The sequence below is a fragment of the Heptranchias perlo genome, chromosome 6 (assembly GCF_035084215.1).
Source record: "Heptranchias perlo isolate sHepPer1 chromosome 6, sHepPer1.hap1, whole genome shotgun sequence".
In the NCBI taxonomy this organism is placed as follows: domain Eukaryota; kingdom Metazoa; phylum Chordata; class Chondrichthyes; order Hexanchiformes; family Hexanchidae; genus Heptranchias; species Heptranchias perlo.
The window spans coordinates 41,725,164-41,738,917 of record NC_090330.1 but is presented as its reverse complement, the minus strand read 5'-3'; the positions used below and the strand labels follow the sequence as shown (position 1 = coordinate 41,738,917).

The 13,754-nt window shown below is 45.7% G+C and overlaps 1 protein-coding gene across 1 annotated transcript in view; it reads left to right on the top strand.

Moving 5' to 3' along the window:
- Positions 1-13,754, top strand: part of LOC137322508 (high-affinity choline transporter 1-like) — a 71,185-nt gene that overhangs the window by 39,293 nt on the left and 18,138 nt on the right. Inside the window, exons 4-5 of the mRNA XM_067985435.1 lie at positions 7,211-7,359; positions 7,473-7,616. Coding sequence (XP_067841536.1) covers positions 7,211-7,359; positions 7,473-7,616 — 293 coding nt within the window. The remainder of the gene's footprint in view (positions 1-7,210; positions 7,360-7,472; positions 7,617-13,754) is intronic.

Here is a 13,754-nt window from a genome sequence, read left to right as displayed (position 1 = left end):
CCCTTGCCTGTCCTTCAGTCGTGACTTTGTTTTAAGGATGCCTTCAAACTCTCATTGACCTCTCCAGTTTATCCTCAGACAGAGCATGCTTACATGCTGATGATTCACTAACTTGTGTGTCTCAGACTTCTCTGTTAAGTGTGTTGTATAATTGTGAGGATTGTGTGCATGGTTTCTGATGTGGTGTATAATAAGCCATATTCTGCAGTCTGCCTGTTTCCTTTGTGCAGAGAAAAAGGATAAATATTAGTAGGCTACCGGAGAGGGGATATGTAACAATCAAAAGTATTGCTCTTATATTGATTCTAAAAGACAGATAATAAACCCAACACACAAAATTACAGTAAATACCATGCTTTCCAACTATTATTGAAGGCTATCAATTAATGTGTAATATATAAGATGACTTAGAAGAAAGGCATTTACTTATTTCACCAGAAGATAAGCCCAGTCTGTGTTTTGTCACCTCTATAGAAACTTGAGGTGAAAATATTCCACTTTAAATTGCTGTGGTATCCCTGACCAGGTACCTAAAGGCAAGATTTTGTTTGTCTTTTTTTTCTCCAGTTTTCTCCCTAATCCTCTCGTGAAGATGTTAACTCCTTGCTGAAGTATGGCTCCACATGCATCACTCACCATCCAATACCTTCCCAAGTGAACATTTTTTTGTTCTCATGGTGTGGGATTTGCTGGCAAAGTCGCATTTATTGCCCTTCCTTAGTTGCTCTGAGAAGGCGGTGCTGGGCTTTCTCCTTGAACTGCTGCAGTCCTTGTGGTGATAGTGCTCCCATGATGACATCAGGAAGAGAATTCCAGGATATTGACCAGGCGACAATGAAGACAATGGCGATATGTGTCCAAATCAGAATGGTGTGTGACTTAAATTGGGAATTTGCACGTGATGGTGTACCCATGACATCGCTGTTCTTGTCCTTCTTGGTGGTAGAGGTTGCAGGACTGCGAGGTGCTGTCGTAGTAACCTTGGTGAGTGGTTGAAGTGTATTCTATAGATAGTACATACTGCAGCCACAGTGTGCCGGTGATGGAGAGGGTGAATAGTGAGTCCAATGGCAGGGACACCATTCAAATGAACCGCTCTGTTCTGGATGGTGTCAAAGTTTTTGACTGTTGTTGCAGCCACACCTATCCAGGCAAGTGGCAAGTATTCTATTACACAATTACCATGGGCCTTTAGATGGTGGAAAGGAGGGTAGGAGAGATAAACTAGGAAATTATAGGCCTATTAGTCTAACGTCTGTTGTGGGGAAGTTACTAGAATCTGTTATTCTGGACAGAGGACTGAGCACGTGGACAAATATGAGCTGATCAGAGAGAGCCAGCACGGATTTCTAATGGGTAAGTCATATCTAACAAACTTAGTTGAATTTTTTGAGGCAGTAACAAACATGATAGATATGGGAGTGTCAATGGATGTTATTTATATGGACTTTCAGAAGACATTTGATAAGGTTCGACACAAGAGATTGTTAAAAAAAATGAGAGCGCATGGGATTGGAGGTAACCTATTGACATGGGTAGGGAATTAGTTAGGAGGTAGGAGGCAGAGAGTAGGGATAGTGGGTATGAACTTAAATTGGCAGAATGTGAGTAGTGATGTCCCCCAGGGATCTGTACTGCAGCCTCAGATTTTCACTATATTTATAAATGACTTAAACGAAGGAATAGAGTGCCGTATATCCAAGTTTGCTGATGGCACCAAGTTAGGTGGCACAGTAAATAGTGTAGATGGGAGCAGAACATTGCAAAGGGACATTGATAGACTGAGTGAGTGGGCAAAACTGTGGCAGATGGAGTTTAATGTGGGGAACTGTGGGTTAACCACTTTGAACCTAAGAAAAGTAGATCAAAATATTTTCTAGATGGTGAGAAGCTAGGAACTGTGGAGCAGCGGAGAGATTTAAGGGACCATGTACAGAAATCACTAAAAGCCAGTGGACAGGTACAAAAAATAATTAAAAAGGCTGATGGAATGTTGGCCTTTATCTCAAGGGGGCTAGAATACAAAGGGGTAGAAGTTATGTTACAGTTATACAAACCTCTGGTTAGACCCCATCTGAAGGTATTGCATTCAGTTCTGGGCATGAACCTCAGGAAGGATATTTTGGCCTTTTTAAAAAATTCGTTCATGGGATGTGGGCGTCGCTGGCGAGGCCGGCATTTATTGCCCATCCCTAATTGCCCTTGAGAAGGTGGTGGTGAGCCGCCTTCTTGAACCGCTGCAGTCCGTGTGGTGACGGTTCTCCCACAGTGCTGTTAGGAAGGGAGTTCCAGGATTTTGACCCAGCGACGATGAAGGAACGGCAATATATTTCCAAGTCGGGATGGTGTGTTACTTGGAGGGGAACGTGCAGGTGGTGTTGTTCCCATGTGCCTGCTGCCCTTGTCCTTCTAGGTGGTAGAGGTCATGGGTTTGGGAGGTGCTGTCGAAGAAGCATTGGCGAGTTGCTGCAGTGCATCCTGTGGATGGTGCACACTGCAGCCACTGTGCGCCGGTGGTGAAGGGAGTGAATGTTTAGGGTGGTGGATGGAGTGCCAATCAAGAGGGCTGCTTTATCTTGGATGGTGTCGAGCTTCTTGAGTGTTGTTGGAGCTGCACTCATCCAAGCAAGTGGAGAGTATTCCATCACACTCCTGACTTATGCCTTGTAGATGGTGGAAAGGCTTTGGGGAGTCAGGAGGTGAGTCACTCGCTGCAGAATACCCAGCCTCTGACCTGCTCTCGTAGCCACAGTATTTATATGGCTGGTCCAGTTAAGTTTCTGGTCAATGGTGACCCCCAGGATGTTGATGGTGGGGGATTCGGCGATGGTAATGCCGTTGAATGTCAAGGGGAGGTGGTTAGACTCTCTCTTGTTGGAGATGGTCATTGCCTGGCACTTATCTGGAGCGAATGTTATTTGTCATTTATGAGCCCAAGCCTGGATGTTGTCCAGGTCTTGCTGCATGCGGGCTCGGACTGCTTCATTATTTGAGGGGTTGCGAATGGAACTGAACACTGTGCAATCTTCAGCGAACATCCCCATTTCTGACCTTACGATGGAGGGAAGGTCATTGATGAAGCAGCTGAAGATAGTTGGGCCTAGGACACTGCCTTGAGGAACTTCTGCAGCAATGTCCTGGGGCTGAGATGATTGGCCTCCAACAACCACTACCATCTTCCTTTGTGCTAGGTATGACTCCAGCCACTGGAGAGTTTTCCCCCTGATTCCCATTGACTTCAATTTTACTAGGGCTCCTTGGTGCCACACTCGGTCAAATGCTGCCTTGATGTCAAGGGCAATCACTCTCACCTCACCTCTGGAATTCAGCTCTTTTGTCCAGGTTTGGACCAAGGCTGTAATGAGGTCTGGAGCCGAATGGTCCTGGCGGAACCCAAACTGAGCATCAGTGAGCAGGTTATTGGTGAGTAAGTGCTGCTTGATAGCACTGTCGACGACACCTTCCATCACTTTGCTGATGATTGAGAGTAGACTGATAGGGCGGTAATTGGCCGGATTGGATTTGTCCTGCTTTTTGTGGACAGGACATACCTGGGCAATTTTCCACATTGTCGGGTAGATGCCAGTGTTGTAGCTGTACTGGAACAGCTTGGCTAGAGGCGCAGCTAGTTCTGGAGCACAAGACTTCAGCACTACAGCTGGGATGTTGTCGGGGCCCATAGCCTTTGCTGTATCCAGTGCACTCAGCTGTTTCTTGATATCACGTGGAGTGAATCGAATTGGCTGAAGACTGGCTTCTGTCATGGGATACTGGGAGGAGGCCGAGATGAATCATCCACTCAGCACTTCTGGCTGAAGATGGTTGCAAACGTTTCAGCCTTGTCTTTTGCACTCAAGTGCTGGACTCCGCCATCATTGAGGATGGGGATGTTTGCAGAGCCTCCTCCTCCCGTTAGTTGTTTAATTCATGACTGGATGTGGCATGACTGCAGAGCTTTGATCTGATCCGTTGGTTGTGGAATCGCTTAGCTCTGTCTATACCATGTTGCTTCCGCTGTTTAGCACGCATGTAGTCCTGAGTTGTAGCTTCACCAGGTTGGCACCTCATTTTTAGGTACGCCTGGTGCTGCTCCTGGCATGCTCTTCTACACTCCTCATTGAACCAGGGTTGATCCCCTGGCTTGTTGGTAATGGTAGAGTGAGGAATATGCCGGGCCATGAGGTTACAGATTGTGCTGGAATACAATTCTGCTGCTGCTGATGGCCCACAATGCCTCATGGATGCCCAGTTTTGAGCTGCTAGATCTGTTCTGAATCTATCCCATTTAGCACGGTGGTAGTGCCACACAACACGTTGGATGGTGTCCTCAGTGCGAAGACGGGACTTCATCTCCACGAGGACTGTGCGGTGGTCACTCCTACCAATACTGTCATGGACAGATGCATTTGCGACAGGTAGATTGGTGAGGACGAGGTCGAGTAAGTTTTTCTCTCGTGTTGGTTCGCTCACCACCTGCCGCAGGCCTAGTCTGGCAGCTATGTCCTTCAGGACTCGGCCAGCTCGGTCAGTAGTGGTGCTACCGAGCCACTCTTGGTGATGGACATTGAAGTCCCCCACCCAGAGTACATTTTGTGCCCTTGCTACCCTCAGTGCTTCCTCCAAGTGGTGTTCAACATGGAGGAGGACTGTTTCATCAGCTGAGGGAGGGCGGTAGGTGGTAATCAGCAGGAGGTTTCCTTGCCCATGTTTGACCTGATGCTATGAGATTTTATGGGGTCCAGAGTCAATGTTGAGGACTCCCAGGGCCACTCCCTCCTGACTGTATATCACTGTACCGCCACCTCTGGTGGGTCTGTCCTGCTGGTGGGACATACCCAGGGATGGTGATGGAAGAGTCTGGGACGTTGGCTGAAAGGTATGATTCTGTGAGTATGGCTATGTCAGGTTATTGCTTGACTAGTCTGTGGGACAGCTCTCCCAATTTTGGCACAAGTCCCCAGATGTTCATAAGGAGGACCTTGCCAGGGTCGACTGGGCTTGGTTTGCCGTTGTCGTGTCCGGTGCCTAGTGGTCCGTCCGGTTTTATTCTTATTATGACTTTTCGTAGCGAGATTCTACAACTGAGTGGCTTGCTGGGCCATTTCAGAGGGCAATTAAGAATCAACCACATTGCTGTGGGTCTGGAGTCACATATCGGCCTGACCGGGTAAGGACGGCAGGTTTCCTTCCCTCAAGGACATTAGTGAACCAGATGGGTTTTTACGACAATCCGGTCGTTTCATGGCCACCATTATTGATGCTAGTGTTTTAATTCCAGATTTTTTATTTATTGAATTAATTGAATTTAATTAATTAATTGAATTTAAATTCGCTAGCTGCCGTTGCGGGATTTGAACTCATGACTCCGGATTTTAGCCCGGGCCTCTGGATTACTAGTCCAGTAACATAACCACTATGCTACCGTACCCTTAAAGAGGGTACAGCGCAGATTCACCAGAATGAACCCCAAAAGGGTTGAATTATGACAGGTTGCATAAACTAGGCTTGTATTCCCTTGAGTATAGAAGATTAAGGGATGACCTAGTGGAGGTTTTTGAGATGATTAAAGGATTTGATAGGGTAAACAGAGAGAAACTATTTCCTCTGGTGGGGAAGTCCAGAACAAGGGGCCATAACCTTAAAATTAGGGCTAGGTAGTTCAAGGGTGATGTCAAGAAGCACTTCTTCACACAAAGGGTAATGGAAATCTGAAACTGTCTTCCCCCAAAGCTGTTGAGGCTAGGTCAATTGAAAATTTCAAAACTGAGGTTGATAGGTTATTCGGCAAGGGTATTAAGAGTTACAGAATCAAGGTGGGTAAATGGAATTAAGATACAGATCAACCATGATCTAATTGAATGTCAGAACAGGCTCGAGGGGCTGAATGGCCTACTCCTGTTCCTATGTTCCTTTGGGAGGTTAGGAAGTGAGCCACTTGTCTCTTGTGAACCTTTGTCCTTTTCTTGTAGTCATAGTATTGATATGGCAGATCCAGTTAAGTTTCTGATCACTGGTAACTCCCAAAATGTTGATGGTGGCAGCTTTTGAAGGTCAGGCAGAGATGGTTGGACTGCTTCTATATTAAGATAGTAGTACCTGGCATTGATGTGGCATGAATTTTATCTGCCACTTGTCAGCCCAATCCTGGATATTATTCAGGTTTTGCTGTAGGCTGGCACAGTTTGTTTCATTTTCAGAGAAGTTGTGAATGAAGCTTAATGCTGCGGAATCATCAGCAAACAGCCCCACTCTGACCTTATAAAAGAGGGAAAGTTATCAATGGAGCAGTTAAAGATGGTTGGTCTGAGAATGCTTCCCTGAGGAACTCCTGTAACAATGTCCTTGGGCTGCAATAATTGATCTCTGACAACCACAACCATCTTCCTTTGCGTCAGGTATACTCCAGTCATTGCAGAGTTTTCCAATTGACCCCCAGTGATTTCAGTTTTGCAAATGCTCCTTGGTGCCATTCTAACTGAAATGCTGCCTTGATGTTAAGGGCATCTACTCTCACCTCTCCTCTGGCATTCAACTCTTGTATTCATGTCTGTATCAAGACTATAATGAGGTCTGGAGCCAAGTAGTCCTGATGGAACCCGAACTGAGAATCAATGAGCAGGTGTCACTTGATGGCACTATTGATGACTCCTTCCATCAAATTACTGATGATTGGAAGGAGGCTGATAGGGTGGTAACTGGCTGGGTTAGATTTATCATGGGTGATTTTCACCTTCACAGTAAACTGGTGGGATGGATCCCCCAGCCATTATAGAACTCACTCAATTTTCACTAGGTTGGGACCCCACTCTAAGGTAAGGATATTATTCCTGGCATATCCTTCTGCACTCCCTATTGAACCAAGGTTGGTCTTCCAGCTTAATGATGATGGAAGAGTGAGGGATGTGCAGGGCATGAGGTTAGATTGTGGTGGTATACAATGCTGCTGCTGCTGACTGCCCTTAACCCAGTTTTGGGTTGCTAGACCTGTCCTTTGTCTGTTCTTTCATTGAATGGCTTAACAAACTTCTGCTGACTGGAAACTTCTGCTTCTCTTGACGTTTTAGCTTGCATGAAAAATAATTCCTTTAAGGGCTTTATCAGTTGATACCCAAGAACTGAATCCCATGGATACTTAAAGCTGAATCAACTCTTACTTTAGTTGCCACCGATTGCATCCAAATTCCTAACTAATAAATATGTTCTCCTTTAGGTTCATCATTGAGTGTGATTTTCGAGATCAACGTTCACTTGTCCATTCTTATTTCTGCAATGATAGCAGTTTTTTATACTCTGATTGGTGGATTGTACTCAGTTGCATACACAGACATGGCCCAGCTTTTTTGTATCTGTATAGGATTGGTGAGTTTATAAAACTAGATTTAAATTATTAATAGAGTTAAGTTTCAAACATCTGGATATGCAGAATGCATTTAGTGGTGGAGTAAGACTTGTTTCTTTGGTTCTTCATGCAGTACGTCAGCCTGCCTTTTGCTATTTCACATCCTGCTGTTACAAATATCGGCGTCACTGCTACGAAGTATGTTTACCGTGATCCATGGCTTGGATCCATAGGCACTAAAGAAGTTTGGAACTGGATTGACAATTACTTTCTGATGGTATGTATGCAGTATCAGTTATTATAATCTGTGTAAGGTAAATAAAGTGACGCTACTTCCTCCAAGGCACCAGGATCCATCTAAAGAAACATGAGGCGCTAAATAGGGCCGTGTAGCACCCATTGTTTCAGCGCTACACGACCTCTCCGACATCCAAGATGGCGTCCTGGATGCGCATGCACATTTCCTGCGTGACGTGCGCCAGATGCCATCTGCAGGCGCAGATAACGAATGCTGGAATCATGTAAAGTAGGGAGAAAATGGCTTCAATCAGTGTACAGTTTAAAATGATAGACACCATTTTGGGGCTTAATGCTCAACTCAATGCACAGTCTTAACCCGGACCATCTGACCATGTCTTAGAGTGCCTGGAGGACACCCCTCCGGTGCTATTTAAAGGAACCATGCAGGATTTACAGGTTAGTGGCTGGATTATTGCTTCTGGCTGCCCAGACATTTGTAATTGTTTTTGGAGGTCTGCTACACTTAAATACTAGGACACGGGGACATAGCCTAACATTTAGAGCCAGGAGTGAAGTTAGGAAACACCTCTACATGCAAAGGGTGGGAGAAGTTTGGAATGCTCTTCTACAAACGGCAGTTGATGCTAGCTCACTTGAGAATTCTAAATCTGAAATTGATAGATTTCTGTAAACCAAGGGTATTAACGGATATGGGGCTAAGGCGGGTATATGGAGTTAGGTCACAGGTCCACCCTGATCTGATCGAATGGTGGAACAAGCTTGAGGGGCAAAATGCCACCGTCACTTGCTGCCTCCTAACATGTGCCAGCTTCTCCTGCAAGAAAGCGGGATGTGTGCCTGGGTGATGTGCCTGTCATAGTTGAATAGCTGCCAGTGTGAGTGACCTATGAGTTGTGGGTGGGTGGCTTGAAACAGTGGTAATGTGTAAGGGCGAGAGGAAGCATCTGATTGGAAGAGCTGAGTACTGATGGAAAGAGTTTGTTGGTATGTGGGTGATGGGGGGTGTAATGCGTGGTGCAGTTGGTAGGAGACACCACTTGACAGTTGACCTCACTCACTTTGACCACTCATGTCAAAGCATTGAACTTCTTCCTGCACTGCATCCATGTTCATGATGCTGTGAGCCTGGCATTTACTTCGTTCCCCGCTGCCTCCCTTTTGAGTATATGGCTGGAGGGCCTCTTGAAACCCCACCACCCGCGGACATAGAATGTCCCTCCTTCTGTCCACCTCTTACACCCAAGGTCTCTAGTGCATCAGCAGAGAACGTTGGTGCATGCGCTCTCACAGGCCTGGTACCAACTCAGATTGGCAGATTGGTGAGGTCTGGTGTGCAGAATGGAGGATGTGGGATTTAGTAGTGCGCAACCTTTATTCAATGTTTTAACATAACTCATCAGTGTGTAATCATAGAATCATAGGGATGCGATCTGCATCTGTGTTTTACGTGTGCAATGTCTGATCTCTGTTCAGACTCCATGCAGACAGTAGACTGTTATTTTCAGCAAATAACAGGTACAAGCTACCTTTAAGAGATTTCAAAGAAAAATTCTCCCTTAAGAGATTGAGCTCCCCCTGGTGGTGGAAAGTGCAAATTGCATTGATTCCATGTGCAAGGCCTGGAAAGGAATGCCGATTGCAGGTAAGTGCTCTCCTGGGACCAAACTTGTGTCTTCCCTGCCCAGGGTCTGTCGGTCACGGGGTGTTAGCGCATCGTGTTAACATTGCCCAGAACGGACCCTTAACCAATTTTTCCCCCCTGTTTCCCTAGTATCTCTAGAGGCACTAGCACTATAACAGTAGTGTAAATGGTTTCCACTGGCAGTTCTGGCTGCCATTGTTTCTCACAGCACAAGATGTTACGCCTCATCAGCCAGTACAGAGCTAGGGTATCCAATCACAGATACCAATTGCGATCCCTGGATTTCAGGATTCAATTTCGCAATTCCAAATAGGGAATTGAATTATGATTTATCATAAAAAGATGTGGGTGACTGGCTAATCAAAGGGGAGAAAAAGTGAATGCACACAGTGTGAGCACATTTGTCACTTTTCCCAAAGAAGGTAAGCAAGAGGGTATTTTTTCTTGGTCAGAAATTGTGCATTTCACAAGCTTGTTGTCCGGATTCTGAGTTAAAAGTCAGATTACTGACTTAAAAGGAAAAATGTCAGTCAAATAATATTCATAGTGAAGCAAAGGACACATATTGGGCTGGATTTTAATTTTCACCACAGGGTGAAAAACTGATAGTAGTTGATACATCGAATTACATCAAAACTACAGCACAGAAACAGGCCATTCGGCCCAACTGGTCTATGCTGGCGTTTATGCTCCACACGAACCTCCTCCCTCCCTACTTCGCCTAACCCTATCAGGCTATCCTTCTATTCCTTTCTCCCTCATGTGCTTATCTAGCTTCCCCTTAAATGCATCTATACTATTTGCTTCAACTACTCCTTGTGGTAGCTCGTTCCACATTCTTACCACTCTTTGGGTAAAGAAGTTTCTCTTGAATTCTCTATTGGATTTATTAGTAACTATTTTTGTTTATGACCTCTAGTTTTGGACGCCCCCCCCCCCCGCTGAAGTCATTGGAAAGGTAAGTCAGACGGGATGTATATCAGGCGGCAGATCCACCACCACCAGCTTTCCATCCGGTGGTGAACGTTAAAATCTACCCCATCATGTTTTAAAAACCCAACTGAAAGGATTATTACATTTCATGACTGTGCTCTCAATGAGTAATAATCATTTAAAGTGAAATAATTCAATTTTTTACATCGTTAAATGTTTACTATTTACCTATTGAAGATTATGGCTCTGAATTTCCACAGGGTTATCCCGATCTTCTATTCACATCGTATGAAAGTTAGGAGCGGTGACCAATAACTTGGTTGAAAAGATGGGATTTGTGGAGATTTTTAAAGGTGGAGAGAGACTAGGAGAGGTGGTGGGGTTTAGGAGAGAGTTCCAGAGAATAGGGTCAAGTTGGTTGATTGCTCTGGCACTGGTGGTGGGATGAAGGGAGGAGGGATGCATAAAAGTCTTGCATTGGATGACCTAAGGTTGTGGGAGGGATGTAAGGCTGATAGGGTGGGGCATGGCCATGGAGGGATTTGAAGACAAAGACAGTTCGCTGAAATTCTGGGAGTCACATCTGCAGTCGGTGGTGCAGAAGAGCAGAACTCTTGCCTGCCTAACCACAAAGACACAGACCCGTCCCAAATCCGAGGAATGAGATCATCTGTGTAGTCGGGAAGCCGCAGCAGGTGTCTGCCAGGGCACTTCAAGGGTCCTGCTCCAATCCACCATTGTAAGGCAGAGTGGCTCACAGCTTGTGCAGGGTCTAAAGTCTTTTCTGGGGTCTCTACGGAACTCTCACAAGCTCCATTAAGGCCTATGAAGGATGTAATGGGTGGAATTCCTGGGGAATTTCCACTTGGGCTATAGGTGTTGGTGTGGTGGATTGCCAGTCAAAGGACCAGAAGATCAAATAGAACTCGTTTCTGCCAGGATTCTGCCCAGTTCCAAGCCCTGTCCTAAATTCAGGTTGGGGGTTGGAGGGGGGAGGAAACTAATGCAACATCCACCCTTTCCCCCATGTCAAATTAGCCTGTCTGGGGGAATTCCCAGGCTGTGTGCCATTCTGCCTCACAAGGACTGGTCGAGGCAGGTGCCTCTGAACTACCCCTTGCAGGCACCAGCAACTCGCTTCAACCACACAAATGCCTGTTCTCTGGGATTTGGGACAGGGTCTGCATCTTTGAATACAGGCTACCAGAAGTTCCATTTCACCATACTTTCGCTGGCACCGTGGGACTCCCAGAATCTGCTCAACAACAATAACAACTAGTATTTATATAGTGCCTTTAACGTAGTAAAAAGTCCCAAGTTGCTTCACAGGAGCGTTACCAAACAAAATTTAACACCGAACTACATAAGGGGATATTAGGACAGGTGACCATAAGCTTGGTCAAAGAGGTACGTTGTAAGGAGCTTCTTCTAGGAGGAGAGAGAGGCCATGGAGAGAGATGTCAAGAGGCAGAAAGGTTTAGGGAGGGAATTCCAGAGCTTGAGCCTAGAGAGCTGAAGGCACGGCCGCCAATATTGGAGCCAATAAAATTGGGGATGCACGAGGCCAGAATTGGAGGAGCCCAGCAATCTCGGGGGGTTGTAGGGCTGAAGGAGGTTACAGAGATAGGGAGGGGGTGAGGCCTTGGAGGGATTTGAACACAATGTGAGAATTTTAAAATCGAGGCATTGCTGGACCAGGAGCCAATGTAAGTCTGCAAGCACAGGGGTGATGGGTGAACGGGATTTGGCGTGGGTCAGGATATGAGCAGCAGAGCTTTGGATGAGCTGAAGTTTATGGAAGTGAAAGATGGGAGGCTGGCCAGGAGAGCATTGGAATAGTCGAGTCTGGAGGTAACAAAGTCATGGATGAGGGTTTCAGGCTGAGGCAGGGGTGGAGACGAGGGATATTACAGAGGTGGAAGTAGGCGGTCTTGATGATGGAGAGGATATGGGGTCAGAAACTCAGCTCAGGGTCAAATAGGATGCCGAGGTTGCGAACAGTCTGCTTCAGCCTCAGACAGTGGCAAAAGAATCGATGGAATCGGTGGTGGGAAACGGTGGCTAGAGAATGAAAAACAATGGCTTTAGTCTACCCAATCTTTAATTAACTTTGGGATTATCTTAAACTTGTGTCCTTTTGTTGAAGTTTCACCGACCAATGGAAAAAATCTATTACTATTCACCCTATCATAACCCTTCATAAACTTGAAAACATCTATTAGGTCACCTTCAACTTTCTCAGATCCAGTGACAAAAGTTCTTAATTTCTTAACTTTCCCTTCATAACTAACTCATCAAACTTGGTAACATCCTAGTGAATGTGCTGCTAAGAAAGAATTCTGCAAATTACCTTTTAGCATTTTTTGTTCCCACCCTTCTTTCATAGAACCCTTACTATGGGGTTTATTATGGGCATTGCTATATAGGTCCTTACGATGGAAGAAGAACAGGAGCAGGAGCAGGATGAAGAGGAAATGATGGAGGAATACAGGATAAAGTTATACCAAAGGAGAAGAAGAGCAAGTAGGAGGTACCCTTCCATCAGAGTCTACAGATAACACCGCTCCCTCAAGGATGTATCAGAAGAGACCTGCTGAAGGAGGCAATAAAGATGCATAGAAGGAACCGTGTGACACATTGCAAACTGACCTCCAAACACCCTCTCAAACATAAAAACTAAAGGAAGAACAGACATACTTCTGAACACTGGACTTCACATCACTGTACACACATGTATTTACAAGTACTTTTTTTTCACTGTCCTGGTTCCTCTCTGTGTTGTTCTTAAATCTATCCTGGTGCTTCATCTATGTGCTACCTGAAGACCAGGGCTGCCAATGGTACTTGGTGTGCTCTGCTCTCCGCTGTCAGATTCCACTTTGACCTCTGACTCCTCCAGTACTCTCATGTCTTGTGCCTTACCCAATGAAAAACCCTTATTGGATTTATCAAGATCCCTCAAGTGGATTTTTCTGGGTTGACGAGTGATTGGGAAAGGGTAAATGACAGAATAGGCGAGGATGAGGTTGGTTGGGCAGTGGTGAAAGTCTGCTCATCTCTTTCTTCTCTTTCTTTCTTTCTTTACCTCTCTGCCCCCAACAAGTCCAGCCATATGGCTCTTCAGGATCTCCAGTGTTTCCTCCTCATGTGCAGTCAGAGGTCTTGTGTTGGGGAGATTGGTCAGCGTTATGCCCACGTTCTCTTCTGAGCCAGGGCGGATCAACCTATGGGCCTATGGGGCCTGTACCCAGGGGCCCCAGCCAAACATGACGACCCCAGTAAAACTCACCATAATGCAGAAAAACTGCATTAGTTTAATTTAAGCATAGTATGTTGAGAAATTATTTGCTTTATTATTAATGCAGTGTGCACTCCAGGGGTCTATTTCTTCATGCATTTTACTACATGTTTGTGTTTTGATGGATCGAGAGGGGTTGTGCGAGAGGGGGTGCGGAGAGGTCCCGAATGTTCTTGGTGCCTAGCTCTCTGTCTGTAAGACAGATGTAAAAAGAAGACATGATTAAAGCAGTCAGGGCAGAGCACAGTCTCTTCTACTCACCCCAATTATTAAAATGATCC